This window comes from Dromiciops gliroides, chromosome 1, assembly GCF_019393635.1.
Source record: "Dromiciops gliroides isolate mDroGli1 chromosome 1, mDroGli1.pri, whole genome shotgun sequence".
Lineage (NCBI taxonomy): Eukaryota > Metazoa > Chordata > Mammalia > Microbiotheria > Microbiotheriidae > Dromiciops > Dromiciops gliroides.
This window is the reverse complement of record NC_057861.1, coordinates 440,176,945-440,200,697: the sequence shown is the minus strand read 5'-3', so window position 1 is coordinate 440,200,697 and position 23,753 is coordinate 440,176,945. Positions and strand designations below refer to the sequence as shown.

The following is a 23,753-nucleotide window of genomic DNA, read 5'->3' as shown; positions in this document are numbered from 1 at the left end:
CATTCAGATGAATATTCACCCTCAAAGTTTGGTGCAATGCTAAAATGAATGCACTTCAGGAAGTAATATAAGTGTATCTTCCCATTAGACTAGCCTGGCCAAATACATTTCATATCCACTGATATTTTATCAGAGCCTGATTTCCCCAGTTATTCTATATAGCTATAGCTAAAGTCTTGACTACAAGTAACGGCCCAGGGAATAATCACATCGTTATATTGCATTCTTTGGGTAGTCTTAAAAATGTCAACGTTTTCATTGCCTTAAAAATCCTTTGCATCCTGCTACATATAACTGGGTATCTCCAATTCAATGATTGATTCATGATTGTCCTTGTTACCATAGTAACTTCAGAAAATAAGAACAAAACCACCATCACTACTGCAACCAAAAAAAAACCCCAAAAAACAACAAACCTCACTCATGACAAACCAGAGAAATTAGGGAGAGTTTATTGTAGACCTTGAGAAGACCTACATTTGTACATTTGCTATGGCTACAGTAACTCTCAGTCTAGAGACTTATTTATGTTTTATTTCTGTCATACCAGCAGACAGAGTAAAGGGAGGGGATGAGGAAAGGGAAAAATCACTTCCTGCCGAACTGGGGGAGAGGGGGTGGCACTTTGATGTCCTGGCCTCTCTCCAGCTTCTTTTCACAATCTACCAGGTAATTGACTCCATCAATGACGATCTGGACAAGTTCAACCTTCAAGAATAAAAAAGACTTATTATTTAATCCTATAAAAGGTACATGTACAACACTGATCAATACCATCAAGAGTGGGCTTAAATGAACACTATATTTCAGAGGATTTGACTTAACAATGCCCCCTCCTAGGTCTCTATGAGGGTTGGTAGAGAACTTGAGACCTCCAGCACCGAGAGAAGAGACCTTTGCCCTATTGCTCCACCCCCACCCCAATGTATCACCTGTTGCCCATCATCTCTTGTCTGTGTCTGTGTCCAGCCCCTACATGTCAGCCCCTGTGCTCTTTCTCTCTGTTCCAATAGGCCCCTGTGTAGCTGGCCACAGCCTCTGTGTGTTCCTCCTCCTGCTCTCACATGTCCTTGAATCATGGGCTTCCCTCCCTCCACTGGCACACAGACCTCTTCTCGCCTCCCTCCCTCCTGCATGTCCTAGGGCAAATTCATGTTATGTAGAAATGTTTTATGTAGAGGTGTATGGGACTGTCCACTAATAGAGAACTATCTCTGTGCATATGTGTGTATGTATGTATATATTAACATACATACATATTACATATATATAACCTTAAGGCATTATATAAATGCTAGCTACTATTGTGATCAGTTATATATTAGATTTTATTATTATATATTATTTCTTAGATCATGGCCTTTCTTTGGCAGAACTTCAAGAAATTAGTTTCACATAGATTATGCTCATTGGAGAGGATTAAGGTACTATATGTAATTATATATTTATATATATTAATATTATGTATATATTATAAGTATGTGTGTGCATATATATATATATCCTTGAAACAACCCTATCAGGTTGGTACTATAGATATTATTATTCCCATTTTATAGGTGAGAAAATTGACATTTTGAGAGTTTAAGTGGCTTTCCCATATCACATAGCTAGTAAGAGTCAGATTGGAAGGATTAAAAAGAGGTCCCTCCTGGCTCCTAGTCCAGGACTCTTTCCACAATACCACACTAGATTCAATTAAAGCTTGCTGAAGGGCAACTTAATAGGCTTTTTAATAAGTTCCTTGGATCTGTTTACTTTTAAATAAAATATGTGGTTTGAAGCAGATGATCTCTACAATTCCCTCTTACTCTTAGAGTCAATGACTCTGTTAGGCATGGCATGGATTTCTGGAGCACAGGAATTAGGAGCTACAGTGGGTTAAGCCAATCAACTGCCTGTCCTAAATTTGTCATCAATTCGGTGAGCCCCTGGCAATGAGGAGAGAGAGCGGTTGAGAAGAGCTCCAAGTTACCTAAGGAGGGGCAAATTGGCCCAGGTTGGACACAGAACTCCAGGCTGATTAACAGTGGGATTGGGCCCTGTACTTTCAGCCTCAGTGAGATGTGGAAGTCTGGTTTTTTTTTTTAAATAAACACTTAAAAAAGAGTCTATAGTTGTTTTTTTTTTTCTAAGAAGAGTAAAGTACCAGTACTCAGGTTCACAACTGAGGAAAGAACCAGAGAAAATGGGATTATCTTGAAATATAAGGAATTTGGCTGTGATATTATGAAGACTTTCTTATAAGTGAAGGTTGTCCTGCAGGAAAATAGGAGGGGAAGGGAATAAAGAGAGAGGGGCAAAAGAAGAGAAGGCAGATTTGGGGGAGGGGATAGACAGAAGCAAATCCCCTATGAAGAGGGATAGGGTGAAAGAAGATAGATAATAGAGCAAATATCATAGGGGAGGGAATAGGATGGAGGGAAACAGTTAATAGTAATCGTGAAAAAGAGAAAAGGGGGGAAATTGTACAAAAAATCTTTATAGCAACTCTTCGTGGTGGCTAAGAATTGGGAATCAAGGGAATGTCCATCAATTGAGGAATGACTGAAGAAGCTGTGGTATATGATTGTAGTGGAATGGTATCATGACATATAGATATAGATATAGATATAGATATAGATATAGATATAGATATAGATATAGATATATAAATACAAATATAAAGTTGTCCAGCCTGGGCCAATTTGCCCCTCCTTAGGTAACTTGGAGCTCTTCTCAACCCCTCTCTCTCATCATTGCCAGGGGCTCACCAAATTGATGTCAAGTGAAGTGAGCAGAACTGGGAGGACATTGTACATGGTGATAGCAGTATTGTTCAATGAGCAATTGTGAATGACTTAACTACCCTCAGCAATACAATGATCCAAGACAATCCCAAGGGACTAATGATGAAGCATATGATCCACCCCCATAGAAAGAACTGATAAAAAGAGCACTTGTGGATTATACATATATAACCTATATCAGATTGGTTGCTGTCTTGTGGAGGGGGGAGGAAAGGGAGGGAGGGAGAAAAATTTGGAACTCAAAATCTTATGAAAATGAATGTTGAAAAGTACCTTTACATGTAACCAGAAAAATAAAATAAATGTTTGTTGCACCGAAAAAAAAAAGTGAAGGTTGTTAGATTTTAAGCTATATTGCTGGTTGGGATTGTGGAATCTTTGCTGAGAAAGAGAGGAAGATTTTATGCCAACTACAACTTACAAATAGCATACAACCTCATCTATCTGGGACAGTTTACGAATGGCCTTGCCTGAAGGCAGATGGATGAACAAAATGATTACTCGTGGCATGAAGACCAAAATATTTCATTTGTTTCCCTTCCCTCAATCTGAGGTAGCATGCAAACTCCCTGACTTTACTGTGGTAAATATAGTTAGGTCTTTAGTATAATAAATCTCCTACAGCCACGGTTTACTAGAATAGCTTCCCAAGTTATATGGGTGAATGATAATTCTACTGTAAATTCCCTTCTTTGTAAATTATCACTTTACGTTGTGTTTAAGTTTCACATGATGTTTTTTCATGTGTCAGAGTGACACCATACAAAAGGCTGCTTGCTCAGCACTTTACAAAAAAATGGTGAACATGACCCAGAAAGGAAAAGGTATAGCAAAGAGACCTCTAATTTTATAATCAAGAATGGAATATTCAGTTTATCTCTATACTCCTTTTCCCCTGAGTTAAGCTTTCAAATAGTCTGATTTAAGGAAGTAAGAGAGACATATCACCTCTGATCGACCAATGCGATCTATGTTAGAGATATCATACACGTCTGCAACAGCAGCAGTGTCCACACCACCTGTGCCACGCTTTTGTAGTCTCAGATTCTCCAGGATCTTAGGAAAACGGGGATCCTAGCACGACAAATAAAAACACATGGTTAACTATAGAAGGGTCAAGGCAGATTCACTATTTTTATAATAGTGATTCCAGAGGAAGCTAACAATGAGAGATGCTCCTAGACCTTTATTTTCCAAGCATCTACAGGTCTCCATACTCAATGTGTTCATCAGTTGATTAATTTAAATCATGAAGACATGAATCTCTTTATACCATCTTTCTAAGGAGGCAATGTTGAGTAATAATCACGTTTTTATGGTAGGAAGCAATTACCACCTATACATTCTTTGTGTAAATAAATTTATTACTCAGAATGAATGGATGAATAAATGAATGAATGAATGAATGAATGAATGAATGAAAGATAAAGCATTCATTAAGGCCTATGTGCCAAGCACTACTTTGGGGGAAATAACACGTATAGGAGGTTTCAGCTGCAAGTCAGACAATAGAAATGTGCAATGGTCCTTCAGGTATAGGTGGTAATAGATATTCTTTAGTGTTATTTTCATTAATAAAATCATGGCTATTCTTTTATTCGGAATCATCTGGCAGTGCCAAGGACTTTAGTTGTAAGAACTTCATTTTCTAGGTTGCTTGTGGCTATGGCTTCTGAGCAGGTGGGGCTTCAGCACACTTCAGAAGGGTTGCCTCCCTAAAGGTTGGTGTTAGGGACAGGCTAGAACCATGGCCGGTGTGGAGACAGGGTGGGAAAGCAGATTTTCTTTTTCTGGGGGGGAGTTTATCTGTCTGTTGGTGGCCATTGGTGTGGATGATAAGCTCCTTCTCTACAGGGATTGCTTCTCTGAATGATGATTGAGAGTAATCATATTTATTAATATTTATATAATCTAAGAGATTAGGATATTTTCATGTATGGGGAATATGAGCAACTGCTTATGGGGAAAGAGTTTAATAAATTGGGATGAAGGAGAAGCTAAAGGTAACTGGTTAATTAGATATGTCATCATTTAAAATGAATGAGGAGATATTCAAATACACCCTTATATCACTGAAAAGCTCAAGATGATGAGAATGAATATGATAACAAGTGAAGTGACTGAAGGGTAACATACCAGTGAGTATGCTACTAAAGAGCATGTATTAACATCTGTTTTTACATTGTACCCCCTAAGAACCACTGGGATTTTCCATCTGACTTGCCCCTGAAAACTGCTTGCTATATATTGTCTCTTCCTATTAAAATGGGAGTTGTTTAGAAAGTATACCCTCTAAAGAAATTTTTAACCTATGCTGTTGTGCTTATGTCATAGAGGGAGAAAAAAAAGTTTTAGAGACTAATGAAACTATTTTAAAATTATTGTCTACTACAAGCTATCATAATAATAGACCATGTTAGTGACAGATCTCTGCCTCACTCGTTCACATACCTTACTGAGCCTTGGGATTCTCACATGAACTCCAGCTCGTAATCCGGTTCCGAGATTGGAAGGACAGGTCAGAACATACCCTAGGCGTTCATTCCACATGAACTCCCAGCCTCGACCTTTAATTAGTCTTTCCACCTACAAGTAGAAAAATGAAGAACAAAAACAAAGATACAACATGCTTTATGTTGTGTAATTTAAGATTCTAAATGTGGATTCTAATGTGTTCCCCCAGTTTGGGGGAAACTGACTAAAAATCACTGATAAAACGAGTTTAGGTTTTTAAGGGTTTATTGGAAAATAGAAAGAAAAAGATTGAGAACAGAATTCTAACAGCCTGGCATTCCTATCTTTCCTCAAATTTCCTGTGAAGTCCTCTGCCGCCACCACCATCAAGTCCGGAAGCCAAAAAGGCCAGCGCTCTCTGCGCAGGCTCCTTTTCCTCCTTCCTGTCTCCTCCCAGACCATAGGAGGCTCCTCCAGTTGATTGGCTGGTAGACTTGATAGACAGCACCCATGAGCAAATGTCATTTCCTGACGCCAAGGAAAAGCCACAATGCCTCTGAGGCATTTTCCTCATGGTGGAGCTCTCCACAGCAAGTCTCCAGTAGGTGGCGTCATTCCAATCATTACAATGTTAAGAAAGGTGGGGTTCATTTATAAGTATCTATCAATGTGCTCTAGAAGGTTGTCCCAGAAGATGTTGGAAAAAAATTATATTAGACTTGAGCTACTAATTGACAACAAGCTCAATATATGTTAGCAGTGGGATCCAGCTACCTATAAAAGTGCTTATTCAATTTAAAGCTTCATTAATAGACTATAATGTCTAGTCTAGGGGCTCTTCACCTTTTTGGTGATTTGGAATCCTTTGGCACTCTAGTGAAACCTATAGACCCCTTCTCAGAAGGTCTTAAAATGCATTATATAAAATACATAGGATTATAAAGGAAATGAATTATATTAAAATAAAATTCTCTCCAGGGAGAAAACTCACTCACTCTCTTTCCCTCCCTCTCCTTCCCTCTCTTCCTCCCTCCCTCCCCCCACCTCCCTCCTCCTCTTCCTTCTTTTTCTTTCTTTCTTCTTCTTCTTCTTCTTCTTCTTCTTCTTCTTCTTCTTCTTCTTCTTCTTCTTCTTCTTCTTCTTCTTCTTCTTCTTCTTCTTCTTCTACTTCTTTTCTCTCTCTCTCTCCCCCCCTCCCTCCCTCTCTCCAGGTCTAGCTCAAGGAAAAGAACAGTCCCATTGTATAATATACTGGTCCAACCCCATCTGGAGTATTGTGCTCAGGTTGAGATGTCACATTTTAAGAAAGCTATTGACAAACTAAAATGTGTCTAAAGGAGGGCAACAAAGGTGGTGGATGGTCTGGAAGCTAAAAGAACTGAAAATGTTTAGCCTGCGAACAGAAAAAAAGCTTAGGAAGGGACATGGTAGCAACTTCCAAACAGTACAAAGAAAAGAGAATAGCCTTATTCTGTGTTGTTCCAAAGATCAGACCACATACCTAAATGTTGAAATTATAGAGAAATCAGTACAAGATAGTTCCAGAGGACTCATGATGGAAAAGACTCTCCAAATCCAGAAAAAAAAAAGAACAGTGGAATATAGATGCAGATTGAACCATACTATTTCTTTTCTTTTTAGTGCTGTTGTTTTTATTTTTTTTTCTTTTTTTGGTGAGGCAATTGGGGTTAAGTGACTTGCCCAGGGTCACACAGCCAGTAAGTGTTAAGTGTCTGAGGCTGGATTTGAACTTAGGTCCTCCTGATTCCAGGGCTGGTGCTCTATGCACTGTGCCATCTAGCTGCCTCTGTTTTTTTTTTTTTGAGGTTTTTCCTTTTTGCTCTGATTCTTATAATATGATTAATGCAGAAATATGTTTGTTATTGTACATATATAAACTATATCAGATTATTTGCTGTCTTGAGGATGGGGGTGGGAGGGGAGAAAGGGAGACAAACTTGAAACTAGAAATCTTATAAAAACAAATGTTGAAAAAAAGAAATTACAGAGAAATCGATTTTAACTCAATAAATGGAAAAACTTTTTTTGGTTTGTTTTGTTTTTTTGCAGGGCAATGGGGGTTAAGTGACTTGCCCAGGGTCACACAGCTAGTAAGTGTCAAGTGTCTGAGGCTGGATTTGAACTCAGGTATTCCTGAATCCAGGGCCAGTGCTCCATCCACTGAACCACCTAGCTGCCCCCGGAAAAACTTTTAATAATGAGAGCTGCCTCACACTTCAATGGGCTATCTCTCTAGATAATGAGCTCCTTGTTAACTGGAGATATTTAGGCAAAAGCCAAATGCCATTCTTCTGATAGGGCTATTTTAGAAGGGATTTCCTTATTGGGTGGAAGGTTTGAACTAGATGACCTCTAAAGTTCCTTCAATTCAACAATTATGACATGTCTTCAATTTGCAGAGCATTGTCCTGGGTCCTGAGCAAAGTTTCTTTTAGATATAGTACCTAACCTCATGGAGTTTATAGTTTAGTATAGTATCCTATGATTCTACGTTTTTAAAATTAATAACACTAGGGTGCAGCTAGGTGGCGCAGTGGATAAAGCACCGGTCCTGAATTCAGGAGGACCTAAGTTCAAAGCTGGCCTCAGACACTTGACACTAGCTGTGTGACCATGGGCAAGTCACTTAACCCTCACTGCCCTGCAAAAACAAAACAAAATTAATAACACTAGAATCAGAACGTAACACTGATTTTTGAAAAGGCAGGGCCATTACCACCATTATTGCCACCACAGGAAATTAGTTATTGGGTCAGTTATTGATTGTATCCAGTGATGTCACTTAAATTGAACTAGCTGAAATGGAAATTAGGTAAAAATCCATAGCCCATAGGCTCACCTACACTGTCCTAGAATGGAAAGGGAAGCACAGTGGTCAGCAATCAAGCTTGGGCTTTCATAAGGTCTTCTCTTCGTGTCACTGCTTAATGACAAAGGGCTACCACCAACACTGGAACACTGTCTTAGGAGTTGGTCTTACCTTCAATTGACTCTTTTGTCCCATGTAGTTTCATTTATGATTTATTGAAACACAGCACTGAAAAACCAGGCTTTGATAAAGCTCATTGGGATTCAAATAGAACTACTTGACCTTGCCTTAAACCCAAATCACTGGTTCTCACTGATTGGCCAATAATAAGTCAGGCCCAAGACTCACTTGGTCATTGTTTGGGTTTCAATGGCTCACAGTGAGTGTAAATAGCAATTGTCTCTGTTTTAGCCCATAATGCTGAGGGTCTTCTCCCAGTTTGAGGTTTTTTTTTTTTTTTTCCCAATAGGCAAACCAGGCCATCATTTCTTACCTAGCCTTAAATCACTGAATGGGTATTGCCTCAGACAAACTGAGACCTGGGAAAGACCTTAGCTTAAAAAAGCCAAGTTCTCCCTCTGCATCTGAGGTCATTTCCAGTTGTCCTGATCTATATCTTGCCACTGGACTCAGATGAACCTGGAGGAGAAAGCCCTGCCTCACTCAAACCCAATTCACTTGCAAGTCAAGACATCCCCCTCTTGATGTCCCTTTCAAGAAAGAAGGACAAACAACAGCAAACAATAGAATTTCCCTTTCTTGTTTCTCTCATGGAGTTTGCCCAGTCACAGAGGTCTGTCCAATGCCTCCTACAGGATTCTTAGAAGTATGAAAAGTAAAAAGCTTAATATTTAAAGACTTATGACGTAAAATAATGTTATTACCTCTTTTAATCCACGACAGAATCGCTCAAATACTCTCTTCATATTTCCTCCTTTTTCCATAGAGATTACCCTGGTGTGATCTTCCTCATTAATCCAGATGAGGAAGGTCTTGTCATAATTGTGCCTGGTAAGAAAAAGAAATTTAAGACGTGGATGGTTTTATTTCAGACCTATGAACAATTCCAGTTGTTCTCATCAAGTTGATTGTTTCCTTTAAACTTCCCCCTTTTCTGGAAGGCCCTAATCTTTCTTGATTGTGCCTGCACAAGGAGCACAAAATAATGTTCCCTTGACAGGGTGAAGGAGAAGAGTTATAGAAGCCCTTCATGATTTCATTCCTCTGCCTGTCAGGAACACATCCCTCCCATCTCCTCAGAGTAGGATGACCATAACTGGGGCACACCTGTTTGTGGTTACACTGGAAATGGCATTTAGTAGTCTAACAAATCAAACTAAACCCTTGTGCTGCTAAGAGAATAAGTTGAAAGAAAGTGGAAATTTCTATTTCTTTTCTTTTCTTTCTTTCTTTCTTTCTTTCTTTCTTTCTTTCTTTCTTTCTTTCTTTCTTTCTTTCTTTCATTCTTTTTTTGAGGGGCAATGAGGGTTAAGTGACTTGCCCAGGGTCACACAGCTAGTAAGTGTCAAATGTCAGGTCAAATTTGAACTCAGGTCCTCCTGTTGTGCTCTCCTCCTGAATCCAGGGCTGGTGCTTTGTCCACTGTGACACCTAGCTGCCCTGAGAAAGTGGAAATTTCTGAAAAAAAATTCTCTCTGAATCTTAGAGTATAAAGCAAGTCGGTACCCAAAGCACACACCAGATAAAACAAATGTGTGAGATCTGTGTTTTGGGTTTTTTGTACCCTGACCATTCTATCAGAGTTTTTTTGTTTCCCTTTAGTGCAGATTACTGGTAGCAATCTGAATGTTCTCCATCACTTTTCATTCATGCTATAATGACCTTAGACCCATTCCATGAAGATAATGACTCAAAGGGAGTAAAGTACATGCCTTCCATGGTTGCATGACCATGTCTTTTGGCCTCAGCTTTTGCAGCAATGTTCCTCATGCAGAATACATGCAAACAAACCAGTTCAACTTCCTTCCCTTCATGGAACCATCGCAATAACTTACAAACGCACACACAGACTCTCAAAATCTGTTTTCTCAATTTAGCTGAAGCTGAGCATGCTATGAACCGCAGAGCACAACAGTTGCAAGGTTAGGATAAGCCAGGTGATCTACTAAAAGATCCTTCACACATAAAGCACATGTATTTCACACAGTATGTGCCGTACCAGATTCCCCTGGCATCTACTAAAAGATCCTTCACACATAAAGCACATGTATTTCACACAGTATGTGCCGTACCAGATTCCCCTGGCATCTGGCCAGTCTCGGGCCATCCCTGCACATGTTAGCAATGGAGATACTGGCTTATCGAATAGAAAGTGATCCTGCAAGCCAAAATGTACACGAGAGAAAAAGAATGTTGAGAGCAAGCAGGGCATCAAATGCTATTTCCTTCCAGTTCCTCAAATCTGAAAGATTCTTCACTAATTCATCTTCCTCTTTCCACCCTCTAAATGTGTTTTCAAAATCTCAGCCCTTGGCCTTCTCCTTTTTCTCTATCTTCCCTTGGAAATCTCATTAACTCCCATAGCTTCCTCTATCACCCCTATACAGATGACTTCCAAATCTATTCAACCAGGCCAATCTCTTTTCTGATCTTTTCCCAAATTTCCAGCTGCCTAGTGAACATCTGGCCCAAATGTCCTGTGGACACCTCAAACTCAACATCTATAAAAACAATTTCATTTTTCCTATTCTTGTTTCCTTGCAGTCACTTAGAGCCTTGGAGCCATCTTTTACTCTTTCTTCTTCCTTGCTCTATGTGATCAACCAGTTGCCAGTTGTCAGTCTCGTCTCCATGACATCTCTTGTACCCATCTTTTTACCAACACCCTGGCTTAGGCTATCATCATTTACCTGGACTATTGTAGTAGCCTCCTACCTGCTCTGACTGCCTCCAGTCCCTCTCCAATCCATTCTGCACATAACTGCCAAAATAGTCCTCTATACACACAGGTCTGATCTATGTCACTCACTTGCTTGACTTTCTTTTAACATAAACTCAAATAGGGTCTTGCCTTTGTATAGATAGTCCCATAAGCTACTCATGACTAATGTACATTCCTTCCAGGTCTCTAACCTATTGAAATCTTTCTCTTTCTCCAATGTCCAGCAGTTACATCACTTCCTCCAGGAAGCCTTCTCTATCTCCCCAAGCTCTACCCACCCTCCCTGCCCCCAGTTGAAATTTTTCTCTCCCTCTTCAGATTTCCTAATAGGATATTGACTAGATTTTTTTCTAGGGGGAGGGTTTCATAATTTGAGGGAGCTGTTGCATGTTCCCATCCTGGCCTGGTCCCTGCCAAATGATTAAATTATTAACATGAGTCCCAATTGGCTCTGTTTCTTGTGTGTCCAGATCAGAGCAACAAACACACATCTCCTTGCTCTCTTTCTAAGGTGTTGGGGGTGGGGTGGGAAGTTGGGAGAGGGGGAACTTCATGGTGAAGGAAGAAAGGGTGCGGGGAATTCTAAAGGGCAGCATCTCCTTACAAGGTACAAACAGGGACAGTATCAGAACAAGACCATTTATTGGCGAAGGAGAATGCTTGAGAAGATCATGCGGTTCCTGGGGCCAGGATGGAGAGTGCTAAATGCCACAGATGAATCCCACACTGAACAACTGTCTTTTTTTCCACAGGGAAACTGCTTGATGTTTGTGTTGCACATTATCTGTGGGGCCTGTCTATTGCTGCTCCAGCCCTTGTTAGGTGTGTGCCAATCCTTTCCAGGAATTTGTCATTTCTCTACTTAAGGTCATGATCCTGAAATTGAAACCCCAATCTCTTTTAATTTTTAAATGAACCTTAATACCTTAAGCTGCTGGACTCTGAGGTGGGGGGTGGGGCCTCCTAGTGGCTGTGACCTTACCCCAAGAGGCTGACCCACAAGGATCACTCTTTTAGAGAGTGAGAAGATGACACATCCCACCCTTCCCACAATACCCAATCATGGGGCTTGTACCTAATACAGCTTCACTATCCTTATCCCCTAACTCTCTATTGCTACAGTTGAATCTTCCAAGCTCCCCACTTCTGATCTCACATCAGCTCCCTGGGGGCAGTTATAACCTAACCTCTACCAGGTACCCCTAGCGGCAACTATGCAGATGTTGTTGGAAAATTCCACTCCTCTCCCCCAGCGTACCCACATCCCTACTTCACAGGTCACCTTGTGGCTCTAGCGGGAGTCCCTGGAAGATCAGAGAATAAGAGCCCTGTCTCCTCCAGTTTCACTTTCTTTGGATCAGAGGATTATCACTTAAGGCTGGATTGTGATAGATTTCAGAGACTCATTACACTGTCTTTCATTCCAAACCTAACCCTCACCAAACTTTCCTATCAGTATCAAAAGAACTACTATCTGCCTAGTCACCTAGGTTTACAACTGAAGTATTGTCTTTGACCCTTTACTTTCACTCACCCCACACATTCAGTCATTTGCCAGGTCTTGTTATTTAAACCTCTTCTCTTCTATCTGTTCCATTCTCTTTATCATCACCCTAGTTCAAGCCCTAATTTCCTCTCTGCTGGAATTTTACAACAGCCTTTGGAGTTGTCCCTTTTCCTCAAGTCTCTCCCTTTTTCAATTCATCCTCGGGATAGTCACCAAGTTGATTGCCCTCAAACTCAGGTCTACCTATGTCACTCCACTTCTCAATAAACTTCAGTGGTTCCTTCCTGAATAACTTTCCAGTCATATGTTATTTCACTTTTTTTCTCCTTTTAAAATGTCTATTTTTGTGTATAAATTTTAAAAGATACATATTTATGACAGTAATTTATAAATAAATACACATTTATTGGGAGTATATTTTTAAAAGCTTTACTGCTATGGATTCATAATCCAGAATTTTTGAAGACTGCTTTCTTGAGCTCCTATTGGCCACATCATTAATCAATTTCTTCCACGAAAGTCTGCCTCCAATGCCTCATCTCAACATAGAGGTGACCCTGTACTCTCCAAAGTGTTATATGCATAGAATAACCCTGTCAGTTCCTGTCAAGCTAAAGAGGTTCTAAGTCGAGGTGCAGTGATCGTCTGCTGTCGGGACCAGGCTGACATCTGAAGAGGCTCCTTACCAAATGGGTCACAGCAGAATGGATTTTTCAACCACAACATCTCACTATGACTGTCTGAAAAGAAAATGCGGGGTCACAATCTGCGTAGGTGAAAGGAATACATACCCTCATTGGCAAAATCACAAATGATCGAAGGATACTTGTACATAGTACAATTTCATCTCTGGGCAGTTGGGATGTAAAACTATCTTTACTCCTTTCCCTAAACTCAACATACTTAAGATTTATGAGAAATACTCGTGTCCAGAGTTTTTATTTTATGAGAACAAAGCAGTGGTAGTTCTGCCTTCTCATTATTTCTCTCTGGGGTGGATTGACAACCTCCCTCAGTTTTGGACGCGGCTATCTGGGGGCCGGAAAAGCTACAGGAAGGAGAAATGCTGAATGACAGTGATATCGTGTATACAATGGCCACCTCCTACACCCCTACCCTGGGTTACTCACATCAATGAGCTGTTGCTGTTCTTGCTCAGTCATTTCAGTCAGCTTGTAATATTTCCCAGCAAGGTCTCCCTTGAGCCCCTCCAGGGCTGTAATGGCGACATTTTCTACCTCTCTCCTCTCCGCCCGGGAGCAGGCTGGAGGCAGGCTGAGTCCACGGATACTGCGTCCTGTGCGGACTCGGGATGACAGAACGTAGCGTTCGTCAAACTGCCCCTGGGTGATCTAAACAGAAGAGAGTGTGATGTCTTCCATGGTCCCTCAGTTCTCAGCCCCCAGAGTGCTCCCTACTGTCTTATGCAAGATTTTCCCATCTTGCCCAGGCTTTCCTTCCAAAGGGTGCAGCTGTTTCTTGGCTCGATGCTCTTTCCATGAATCTAGGTTCACAGCCAGCATCCCTTGGGTACCATAACATCGGATCGTTGGAGCAATTTGATGAATGAGTTTGTTCAAAAACTCTTAGAACAATAGCACATTGAGACAGCCTTTGAGGTTTGAGAGGTACATTTGTGACAAACATACCAGTACTTTAAACTTCTGTGGACCTGAGATCTTGTCAGCCACTCCCTCAACTAATACAGATATGATTCATCCTCTCGTCTCATTCTCAGTGATTTTTGGCCATGTCCTTCTGCAAATACTCCACAAGGGGTCCACTCCACATATTAAGGGCCTTCTAGTTCTAATATTATGTGGATAGCACTGGATCATAAGGACTGACCAAGGCAGTGAGGTGAGATGGTGGATAGAGCCCTGGACAGATGATCTGAGTTCAAATCTAGTCTCAGACATGTTCTAGGTGTGTGACCCTGGAAAAGTAATTTTGCCTCAGTTTCCTGAACTGTAAAATGGAGATACCAACAGCACCTCCCTCAAAGAATTGTTGTGAAGATCAAATGAGATATTTGTAAAGCACTTAGCAGGATGCCTCACATTCAGTAGGCACTATATATGTGCTTATTCCCTCCCCATCTCCTTGGATATTTCTCACTCTTGCCACATGATCAACCTACCTTCTTTCTAGTCATCCTTCTCTCTGATTACTGTTTTAGTCAGTCAACTGGCATTTATTAATAGTTACGATGTGCCAGGAACTGTGCTAAGCAATGAAGATGGGAAAAAAGGCACAAAAGTCTTTAAACAGTGAAGAGCAAAACTATGGAATTTATTAGGACTGGTAAAGGCTACATAATTTCATAAAAGACTTAATTCATAAGAAAACTAAAGATAGGGGGGAGCTAGGTGTCACAATGGATTCAGGAGGACCTGAGTTCAAATTTGGCTTCAGATACTTGACACTAGCTGTGTGACCCTGAGCAAGTCACTTAACCCTCATTGCACTGCAAAAAAAGAAAGAAAGAAAGAAAACTAAAGATATGTCCTAAATATATGTATATTTATATATAAAAGAAATATATTCCTAAATGCACACTGACTGGCACATAGTAAGCAATTAAATGCTTGTTGACCAATTGACTGACAGGTCAAACAAAACATGGACCCAAACTTATCCAGGTCCATTAAATGACATTCAAGTCCAGGGATTTTTGTATCTCTTCAATTCCCTTTGTAAGAATATGCATGATAAACATAACCAGCCTCCCCACCAAAAAACAAACAAACAAACAAAAAACACCGAAAAACCACACCCTCCATCATGGGAAGGTGCACCACGGAGGCAGGCAATGGGCTGGACATACCTTGGATGCATCCAGGTCAGTGTGGTGCTTCATTATTGTTGGGTCATAGCCATTGTGCCTTAGCTTAATGACTGGGTCAAAAAGCTCTGCAAAGACCTGTAGAGGGAAAAGTAATCAGCTTAACAATCACTTCTCCTTTCTCCTTTTACCCAGAGGCTGACACAAGCTAGAGCCCCATTCAGGGAGGATCCTTTTCTCCCTTGAATTCCTGGGCTATTGATAAGAAGAATATGGATGCTGATTTTCTTTTCTAAGAAGAGTCATCTACATTTGCCTCCACCACCTCGCCACACATTTAGTCCTCAGGTCCCTGCAGTCCAGTTTTTGTCCTCATGAAGGTCACCAATGATGTTCTAATTAATAAACCCAATGGCCTATATTCAGTCTTCACTCTCCTGGACCTCTTTGCATCATTTAACACTGCTGGTCACCTCCTCTTTCTTGATAGTCTCTCTTCTTATATCTTTCATGACTTGGTATTCTCATGGTCCTCCCATTTTTCTTATCACTACATCTCTGTCTCTCCCCGGCCCACCAGCCCCTGCTAATTTTTCTTCTTCCTCCATGCCTTAGCATAGATATCTCCCAAGGTTCTCTTTTGCCTCCTTGTTTTCTTTACTTTTCTCTTCCCCTTCGGGATATTGCCCTCTCCCAAGACTTTAGTAAAATGCTCCGAAAATTCCTCCCAAACCAATGTCTTATTTATCCTTGAGATCTAGTCCTCTATTTCCAGTCATCTAGTGGATAGCTCTACCTGAAGTCCATCCAAAATCTTAAATTCATTATATTGAATACTGAACACAGTCTTTCTCCCTGAACTCATCTCTCTCTAACTCTTCTACTTCTGGTGATGACGCCATCATTCTTCTATTTCCTCAACCTCAATATCTCAGGGTCAACTATGACTTTTCTCTTTCAGCCTCCCACTCAACAGAACCTTGGACTCTGACCCTGGGTCCCCCAGCTCTGAGAGATGAGCTTTTGTCTTATATTGCAGAGGCCAGGCTCTCCTAACCAACCACTTTCCAAGTTATCTACACACCATGCCAGCATCCCCTTTTCTCTCCATTATACTTTCATATGTTGTCTTCTCCCATTAGAATGTAAGTTCCTTGAGGGCAAGGACTGTCTTGGTGCTTATATCTGTATCTCATGCATAGCATAGAATAGCACCTATCACATGGTAAGCATTTTTAGAATGATTTGTCTCAGTCAATAAACATTATTAAGCACCAACTATGTGCCAGGCATTGTGTAAAGTGCTAGGGATACAAAAAGGGTCAAAAGACAGTTCCTGCCTTCCAGAAGCTCACAATCTATCCATTCTCTCCTGTCTTTCTCTCTCTGTCTCTGTCTCTCTCTGCCTCATATCTCCTATATACTCAATTATCAGTTATTTCCAATTCCCACTACAATTATCCTAGTTCACTCCTCATCATCTCTCACCTGGACTAATATAACTTGCCTTCCCAACCCAAGTCTATCTCTTTTGCAATCGCTTCTTCACACCCAAATAATCTTCCTAATATAATATTCTGGTCATTTTACTCTTTTACTCAAAAACCTTCAGTGTCTCAAACACTGCCTGCAAAACAAAGTTTAGAGTCCTTATTCTGGCATTTAGGGAACTCAATAATCGTTATTTACAAATACTTTTCTAGTCTTATTTTACACCATTCCTCTTTTCTATGGCTATTTCCAGCTAAGTTGGACTACTCATCATTCCTCTCCTTGTTCTACTCTTTCTAGTTACTGGGCTCACACTATCCCTTAATGTCTAGAATAGGCTCTGCTATCTTCTCCACTTCCATCCTTTTAAACCCCTCATTTTCTTCAAGGCCCAATTCAGTTACCATTTCCTCCATGAAGCCTTCTCTGGTTACCCTGCTAAAAATGATCTATTCCTCCTTAGACATCTCATCAACACCTTGTCTGAACCTCTCCTTTTCATTGTTCACATTCTGACTTACATCCCAGGTTTTTTTGCATACATTTCTCATGCCCTTTATTAGATTGTGAGCTCCTTGTAGGGTAGGTCTCTATCTTATTTCATTTTTACATCTCTAGGGCCCAGACAAGTGTCTTTGGCATAATAGGTGCCCAATAAATGTAAGTTGTATTGAATTGACAAAATCACACAACTTAGCCATGGGATATATTTCTCAGCAGAAGGAATGTTTTTCTGTCTTCAGCAAATGAAATACAAACTGTGGGAATTGTAGGTTGCATCTTCCAGAACAGAGTTGTGTACAGCTCATCCCTTTGCAAAGCAAAAGGCAACTAGAATCATCTTCCCAAATCATCCTAAAGACCCTCCCTGGTGCTGTGGGAGCCAAATGCATGCTTCTACTCTGCCTTCAAGTGGAATGTCAGCCGATCCTTTAACAGCCCCTTGGTCCAAGACACCAGCAGCTTTACCTCATAAGACTCCTCATCGCCAGCCACCATGCCTACAGTTTTAATGAAGGGATGGCCAGGGTTGTCCACACCAGTCTGGATACACTGGTCCAGGGTGTAGCCATTGGGAGTCATCTTGTCCCGGAGTCTAGCATAGATGCCTGGGGTGAGGCACTCAGCCATGCAGTTGTTATGCTTACGGAGGTCAGGATAGTCAGCGCTGCAGAAAGAGGAAGATATATAAGCATTCAGTCAGGGTGCATTTTGAGAATCATTTCCTGGCTTCAGTGACTCACACACAAGAAAAAGACTGGAGAGGGGGGAGGTATTGGGAGATGGAATAAGCTTTTGCCCATTACCCATTTTCCTATTACTCATCAGAAATAGCATCCACAGAAAACAAGGGGAACATTTGGCTGCAGCTGCTCAGGAAAAAAAATGAATTCAGGAGACAAAGTTAAAAACACAAGTAGCTCAAATGTACTATTTATCATGGAAAGAAATTGATAGTTCTGCTTGAGGAAACCCATTGTTGTGAGTTGGCTGCCACAGCCTCACAGATATGGTTCATAAAGAAAAAAAAAAAAAGAGAGGAGAGAACAACAACAACAAAAAGAAATTGAAATTAAATTAACATTATATACTATTTTAAATCTTTAAAAAATGCTAGAGTTCTAGCAATAATAGCTAGAACACTGTATAAAATACTTTGCATGTATAATTTCATTGGATCCCCAACTAACATTGTGAGTTAGTTAGGGCAGTGATAGCCTGATGGACCTTGATCCCAGGTTGCCTGAGTTTTGATCCAAGAATAATTGTGCTATGCTACACTGAGAGGCGGTGTGGTACCATGGAAAAGTCAAAGGACCTGGGTTCCAGTCTTACTCATGACACTCCCTGTGTGACTTTGAGTAAGTCACTTAACATTCTTGGGCCTTAGTTTCTTGATTTATAAAATGAAGGCATTAGACTTAATTGGCTTTTGAGGTATCTTCCAACTCTTCAATAATGGTAATGATGATGATGATGATGATGGCAACAATAATAATATTAAATCATTAAATAACTAATTAAAATAATTAAATAATAATATTTATATGGTGCCTTAAGGTTTGCAAATCATTTGACACATCTCATTTGATTCTCATAACAATCCTAAGAGCTAGGGGTTATTATTATCTCCATTTTATAGATGAGGAAACCAAGGCAGGCAGAGGTTAAATGACTTGTCCAAGGTCACACAGCTAGAACGTGTTTGCAACTTCCACCTACTTTTAGTTCTGTTCTCTTGGTTTGGCCCAGAAAAACAATGATGACAATAACAATGCTATGGTTCTGTGATATCCCTGTCAAGAAAAAGATTGTCTGGCATAATTGCTTCCTGTCTGCAATGTACTATAAAACTGAGATTTACAACCTAACTAGATTATGCATGGTCGCTTTAACTAAAAGTTAAAGATGCTCAAAGATAGTATCACATCCTACTTCAGTTTTCTTTTCTCTTCTTCCTTCAATGAATGTTCATAGCCCCTGTTTCAAATTTGCTCTCCGTTCTGTTTCCTCTCCTCCGAATGTCCTCATGTGTCCATGTTTTCCTTAAAATTCAGCCTCCTGAACTGAGCATGATGCTTCCTATGTGGCCTGACCAGATCCTGCTCCGGTGTTTCATTTGGGACCCTGTGCTTCCGTTAGTGAAGTCTGACAGGTTGGGGTTTGGGGGCCTCTGTGTCGTGTTATTGACTCACATTGAGCTTTCTGTCCTTAAAAGCTCTAAATGCTTTTCACAGGAACAATTTTCTAATAGCATCCTCATCGGGTATCCATGTCATTGATTCTTTGAGCTCAAATGTGATATTACATTTGTCCCTACTAAAAATCATCCTTTTACATTTGGCCTATCATTTCAGTCTGTTGAAATCTCTTTGGATCCTAATTCAGTCATCCAGTGTATCTGTCATCTATCTCTCCTACCCTCATATAATCTGCAAAATAGTTGTGTCCAACTCTGACTTAACAATAATCATTTTTTTCATATATAGGCTTTTTATTGAATTAATAGCCAACCATTATCTTCAACAAAAATTACTTTAGCCAACAATTATCAAGGACTACTAAGGACAAAATGATGGGGATACCAAAAAGATGAAAATCACTCAATGTTTTACACGAATCATTTTTTGGGGTGGGGCAATGGGGGTTAAGTGACTTGCCCAGGGTCACACAGCTAGTAAGTGTCAAGTGTCTGAGTCTGGATTTGAACTCGGGTCCTCCTGCATCCAGGGCCGGTGCTTTAGCCACTGCACCACCTAGCTGTCCCTTCACAAATCATTTTTAAAGAAAAAATTTTGAAGAGAACTCTTACTGATCCAAACCAGCTGAAAACAAAAACAAACCAAACCAAAAAAGCCCAACCCTACAAAAAACTGGATGCACCTGGAGCCCTCTGTTCTGACCAGATGTTACCATTCCTTAGTTTTCCCAGTTTTGTACAACAACTTAATTCTCCCTGTTGCTGTCCCTCCCAAGCATTCTTCCCTGTTGAATCGTATTAATCCTTGCCCCATTTTGCCCCTTGTGCTCTTGTGGGCACTCTGGTGCTGTGTGGTATTCCAAATTGCAATTTCCTTGCCTCAATTAAGGACCCTTCTTGCTGCTACCTAGGTACTTCTCTTTATTTCAGGTTGACAAGGGATTAAATTTGTTCTGCTTGCCTTCCTAGGACAGGACAAGAAGCCGTGAGTAGACTAAGGACAGAACAAGGGGCTATGGGTAATAGTTGAAAAGAGGCATATTTAGGCTTGATGTAAGGAAAAAACTTTCCCCAAATTAGAATTATACAGAAGTGGAATGGACATCTCCTCATTGGAGATCTCCAAGTAAAGGCTGGATGACCTCTTGTTGGGTATTAATCGATCAATCAATAAGCATTAATTAAGCACCTATTGTCTGCCAGGAACTAATCTAGATGCTGGAGGCACAAAGGCAAAAGTGAAACAATTCCTGCCCTTGAGTTTACAGTCTAGTAGGGTATACGTGTTAAAGGATATTTGTCAGGTAGATGGATTAAACTAAAAAGGGTATTTTTAAACTTCTTTGTGTCTTGGATCCCTTTGGAAATATGGTGAACTTTATGGACCCCTTCTCAGAATAATGTTAAATACATAAAATAAAATATATAGGATTACCAGGGAAACACATTATATTGAAATACAGTTATTGGGTTTGTTTTTTGTTTTTTTTGGTGAGGCAATTGGGGTTAAGTGACTTGCCCAGGGTCACACAGTTAATAAGTGTTAAGTGTCTGAGGCCAGATTTGAACTCAGGTTCTCCTGAATCCAGGGCCAGTGCTCTATCCACTATGCCACCTAGCTGCCCCAGTTATTGATTTTTTAAAAAAAAAGTTCATAGACCCCAGGTTAAAAACATCTGGCACAGGCTGGGTACTTAAGTCTCTTCCAACTTTGAAATGTTATGATTCTGTGATATTCCTGTCAGAAAAAGATTGTTTGGCATGACTGCTTCCTGTCTTTAATGTACTCCAGTATGGAGATTTATAATCTGACTAGATTATATGCTTAAAGACAGAGAATATGTCTTTATGTTTCTATTGATCCTCTGTCAGACTGGCCGGGAGTGCCTCCCACACAGTAGGCACTCAGATGTTTATTTGATTTGATCATCTTTAAGAGCAAGGCAAGACTGGGAATTCTCATTCCTGTAAACTACCCACCTTAACCTTACCCCAGGTTTCTAGCACTGAAGAAGCATGCCAATGATTCTCACCTGGAGTTATTTTTAAGCAAGGGGACTTACCTTGCAGGAAAGAGTCGGGTCCTTTCCTGAGCATGAGCACTCACACTCTGCTGATTCAGCAGGTAGCTACCCGTTAAGGCACCGGTGCCTACGGTAGCCAAGAGCAGGGAGGCGCTTCGGCCAGTTAGAAACCGAGAGAAGGCACTGGCCATCCTTCTTCTTGGGAGATTGCCTGGGTATGGGGGAAAAGCATGGTTAGATAATGGCACTACATGACCTTCCTTGCTAAACAGGACAAACAGTCATGCTCACTTTTCTTATACATTATAGGGAAGATTCAAACAAAGACCTCTGGAGCACAACTACAGAGAGCCTAGTGGGTGGAGTGTTCTGGCATCCCCGTTCATCCCTACCCATCTACTCAGCAATGCTAGAGAAAGGCTACAATATCACAAAGTAGGAGAAAAAACCAGCAATCACATTGGGCTTTGCTTTAGTGCTGATGTCTAAAAATAGTTCTCCCAATCTTGGAGACAACAGGAATTAATGAAACCTGGAAAGATAAATGGGCAAACTCTTAAAGTTACTAACTACTTGTAATGAACAGGACATTAATGTAAATTAGTGTATTTTGCTTAAAAGAGAGAGAGAGAGATACTGGGTTATTATCTCTGCATTCCTGATAATAATGGAAATGTTTAGCCTCTTGAAATATGCATTAACTTTTCACATCATTGGCTGGAAACAGGAAAGTCATCTCTTTTCCCAAGACTCTGCCTCTCCATGCCTGATCCAATGATGAGGTTAAGATCATTTTTTCCTTCCATGGCTTAATAAGGAGGCATTGTAATACAAAGTATGGTTTCTGGAGTTAGAGGATCCAAATTAAAAATCTCACCTCTGCAACTTATGACTTATGTGACCTTGAACAATACACTTAACTTTTCTGGGTCTCTATTTCCTCTATTGAAAAATGACATCGACTGGACTAGATGTCTAAGGTCCTTTTTGGGGTCTATCTCCGTGAACCTAAGACATATCAATATAATTTTCTACTGGTTTCTACACATTGAAAAAAAGTAGCTGTTTTTCCCCCACAAATACATGGTTGTGTGTCTTTAGGGATGCTTTCACCTCTCAGGTCACTCAACAAGTGATTAGGCACTGAACTAAGTCCTAGCATCCACCTCTCCAAAATAAGGTGGTTGAACTGTGAGATTTGGGGCTGTTTTTTTAAATCAAATTTTATAATCGAGAAACTTCCATCTTACCAGGAAGTTTGTCCTTACACCTAGTAAGATGTTGAGTTGGTGACTTTATGGTTTCAAATTGCTTGGCCTGGCCTGTAGCCCTAATGTCTCATTTCTCACTCTGACACTGTCACCACCTTCATATAGGCCTTCATCACCTCACACCTGGCTATTTATTGGTTTCCTAGTATCAAGGCTCTTCTGATTTCAGTCTCTTCTCCACTCAGCTGTCAAACTGATCTTTTCAAAACTCATGTTTTAAGTACTTGTCAGTGTCCATTTGTGAGTCTTTTGTATTTAAATAATTTCTTTTGTGGTAGAGGAAACAAATAGCTGTCCTACATCCGATATCTACTACTTTCTTTGTATAGTGTGTGTCATTCTAGAATGGACCCTATTAATCCCTCCTGAATAAAAGTATTTTTCAGTCATACTTAGAGATTTTTTTCCCCAGAACTCTAGGGTGGCGGGAAAATGAGCCAGAGAGTACAAGAAATACCTCTCCCCTCTTTCTGGGGTCAGGGTCCCCAAGAATTGAGTTTATTCTGGAATGAATCCAGAGCTAGTGGTAGGATGCCTGCCTGGGTTGCAGAATACATGAAGAATAAAGTCCCTTTCCTACAGAGACCACCTGGATCTAAGCCAAGGACCTCTAGGAGAGGAGCTAGCCCAAGGCAACCCAGAAACTGAACAAATTCTTACAAACTGGACTTTATTTTTCCTCCTGACTGAACTAAATCCCTGTTGTAGATTTTGTTAAGTGAGAATCTTTCACCTTCCCTCTCAAAAATGTAGTATATTAAGGTTATGCCTATAAAAGTACACTGGGATAAAAGCACTTTATCTTTCTGACAATTCTACCACCTTTGGGACTTTCCCTGTTAGTGAACATGCTCCAGACTCTTATTTAAATACTCTTTGTAGCTGAAACCCTCGTTTAGAAGGGGAGCCTAATTTATTGTTTGTACAGATAGGAGTGGATGACATAAATAAGTAAAGCTTTCACAATGTCTTTGGAAGAAATTTGCATAAAAGATGTGA

The 23,753-nt window shown here is 40.4% G+C and overlaps 1 protein-coding gene and 1 long non-coding RNA gene across 2 annotated transcripts in view; one reads left to right on the top strand and one right to left on the bottom strand.

The window, feature by feature from the left end:
• Positions 1–436: 436 nt before the first annotated feature.
• CKMT2 (creatine kinase, mitochondrial 2) lies at positions 437–21,693 on the bottom strand. Its single transcript, XM_043978750.1, has 9 exons — positions 21,523–21,693; positions 17,728–17,926; positions 15,310–15,405; positions 13,613–13,834; positions 10,326–10,411; positions 8,958–9,081; positions 5,241–5,375; positions 3,738–3,863; positions 437–708 (listed from the first exon to the last, which is right to left on the bottom strand). Exons 1-9 carry the CDS (start codon positions 21,672–21,674, stop codon positions 589–591), a joined length of 1,260 nt encoding a protein of 419 aa, XP_043834685.1. The 5' UTR covers positions 21,675–21,693; the 3' UTR covers positions 437–588.
• LOC122736501 overlaps positions 21,569–23,753 on the top strand; it is a 23,272-nt gene continuing 21,087 nt past the window's right edge. Inside the window, exons 1-2 of the long non-coding RNA XR_006354204.1 lie at positions 21,569–21,698; positions 23,687–23,688. This is a non-coding gene — a long non-coding RNA (uncharacterized LOC122736501). The remainder of the gene's footprint in view (positions 21,699–23,686; positions 23,689–23,753) is intronic.

Excerpts from the sequence above, each read along its gene's own strand:
- CKMT2 (XM_043978750.1), bottom strand. The coding sequence starts at position 21,674 with ATGGCCAGTGCCTTCTCTCGGTTTCTAACTGGCCGAAGCGCCTCCCTG. Across the intron at positions 13,835-15,309 it reads CTGACCTGGATGCATCCAAG|ATCACCCAGGGGCAGTTTGA; the intron begins GTATGTCCAGCC and ends TCTTCTGTTTAG. Across the intron at positions 3,864-5,240 it reads GAATCCCAAGGCTCAGTAAG|GATCCCCGTTTTCCTAAGAT; the intron begins GTATGTGAACGA and ends TTGTCGTGCTAG.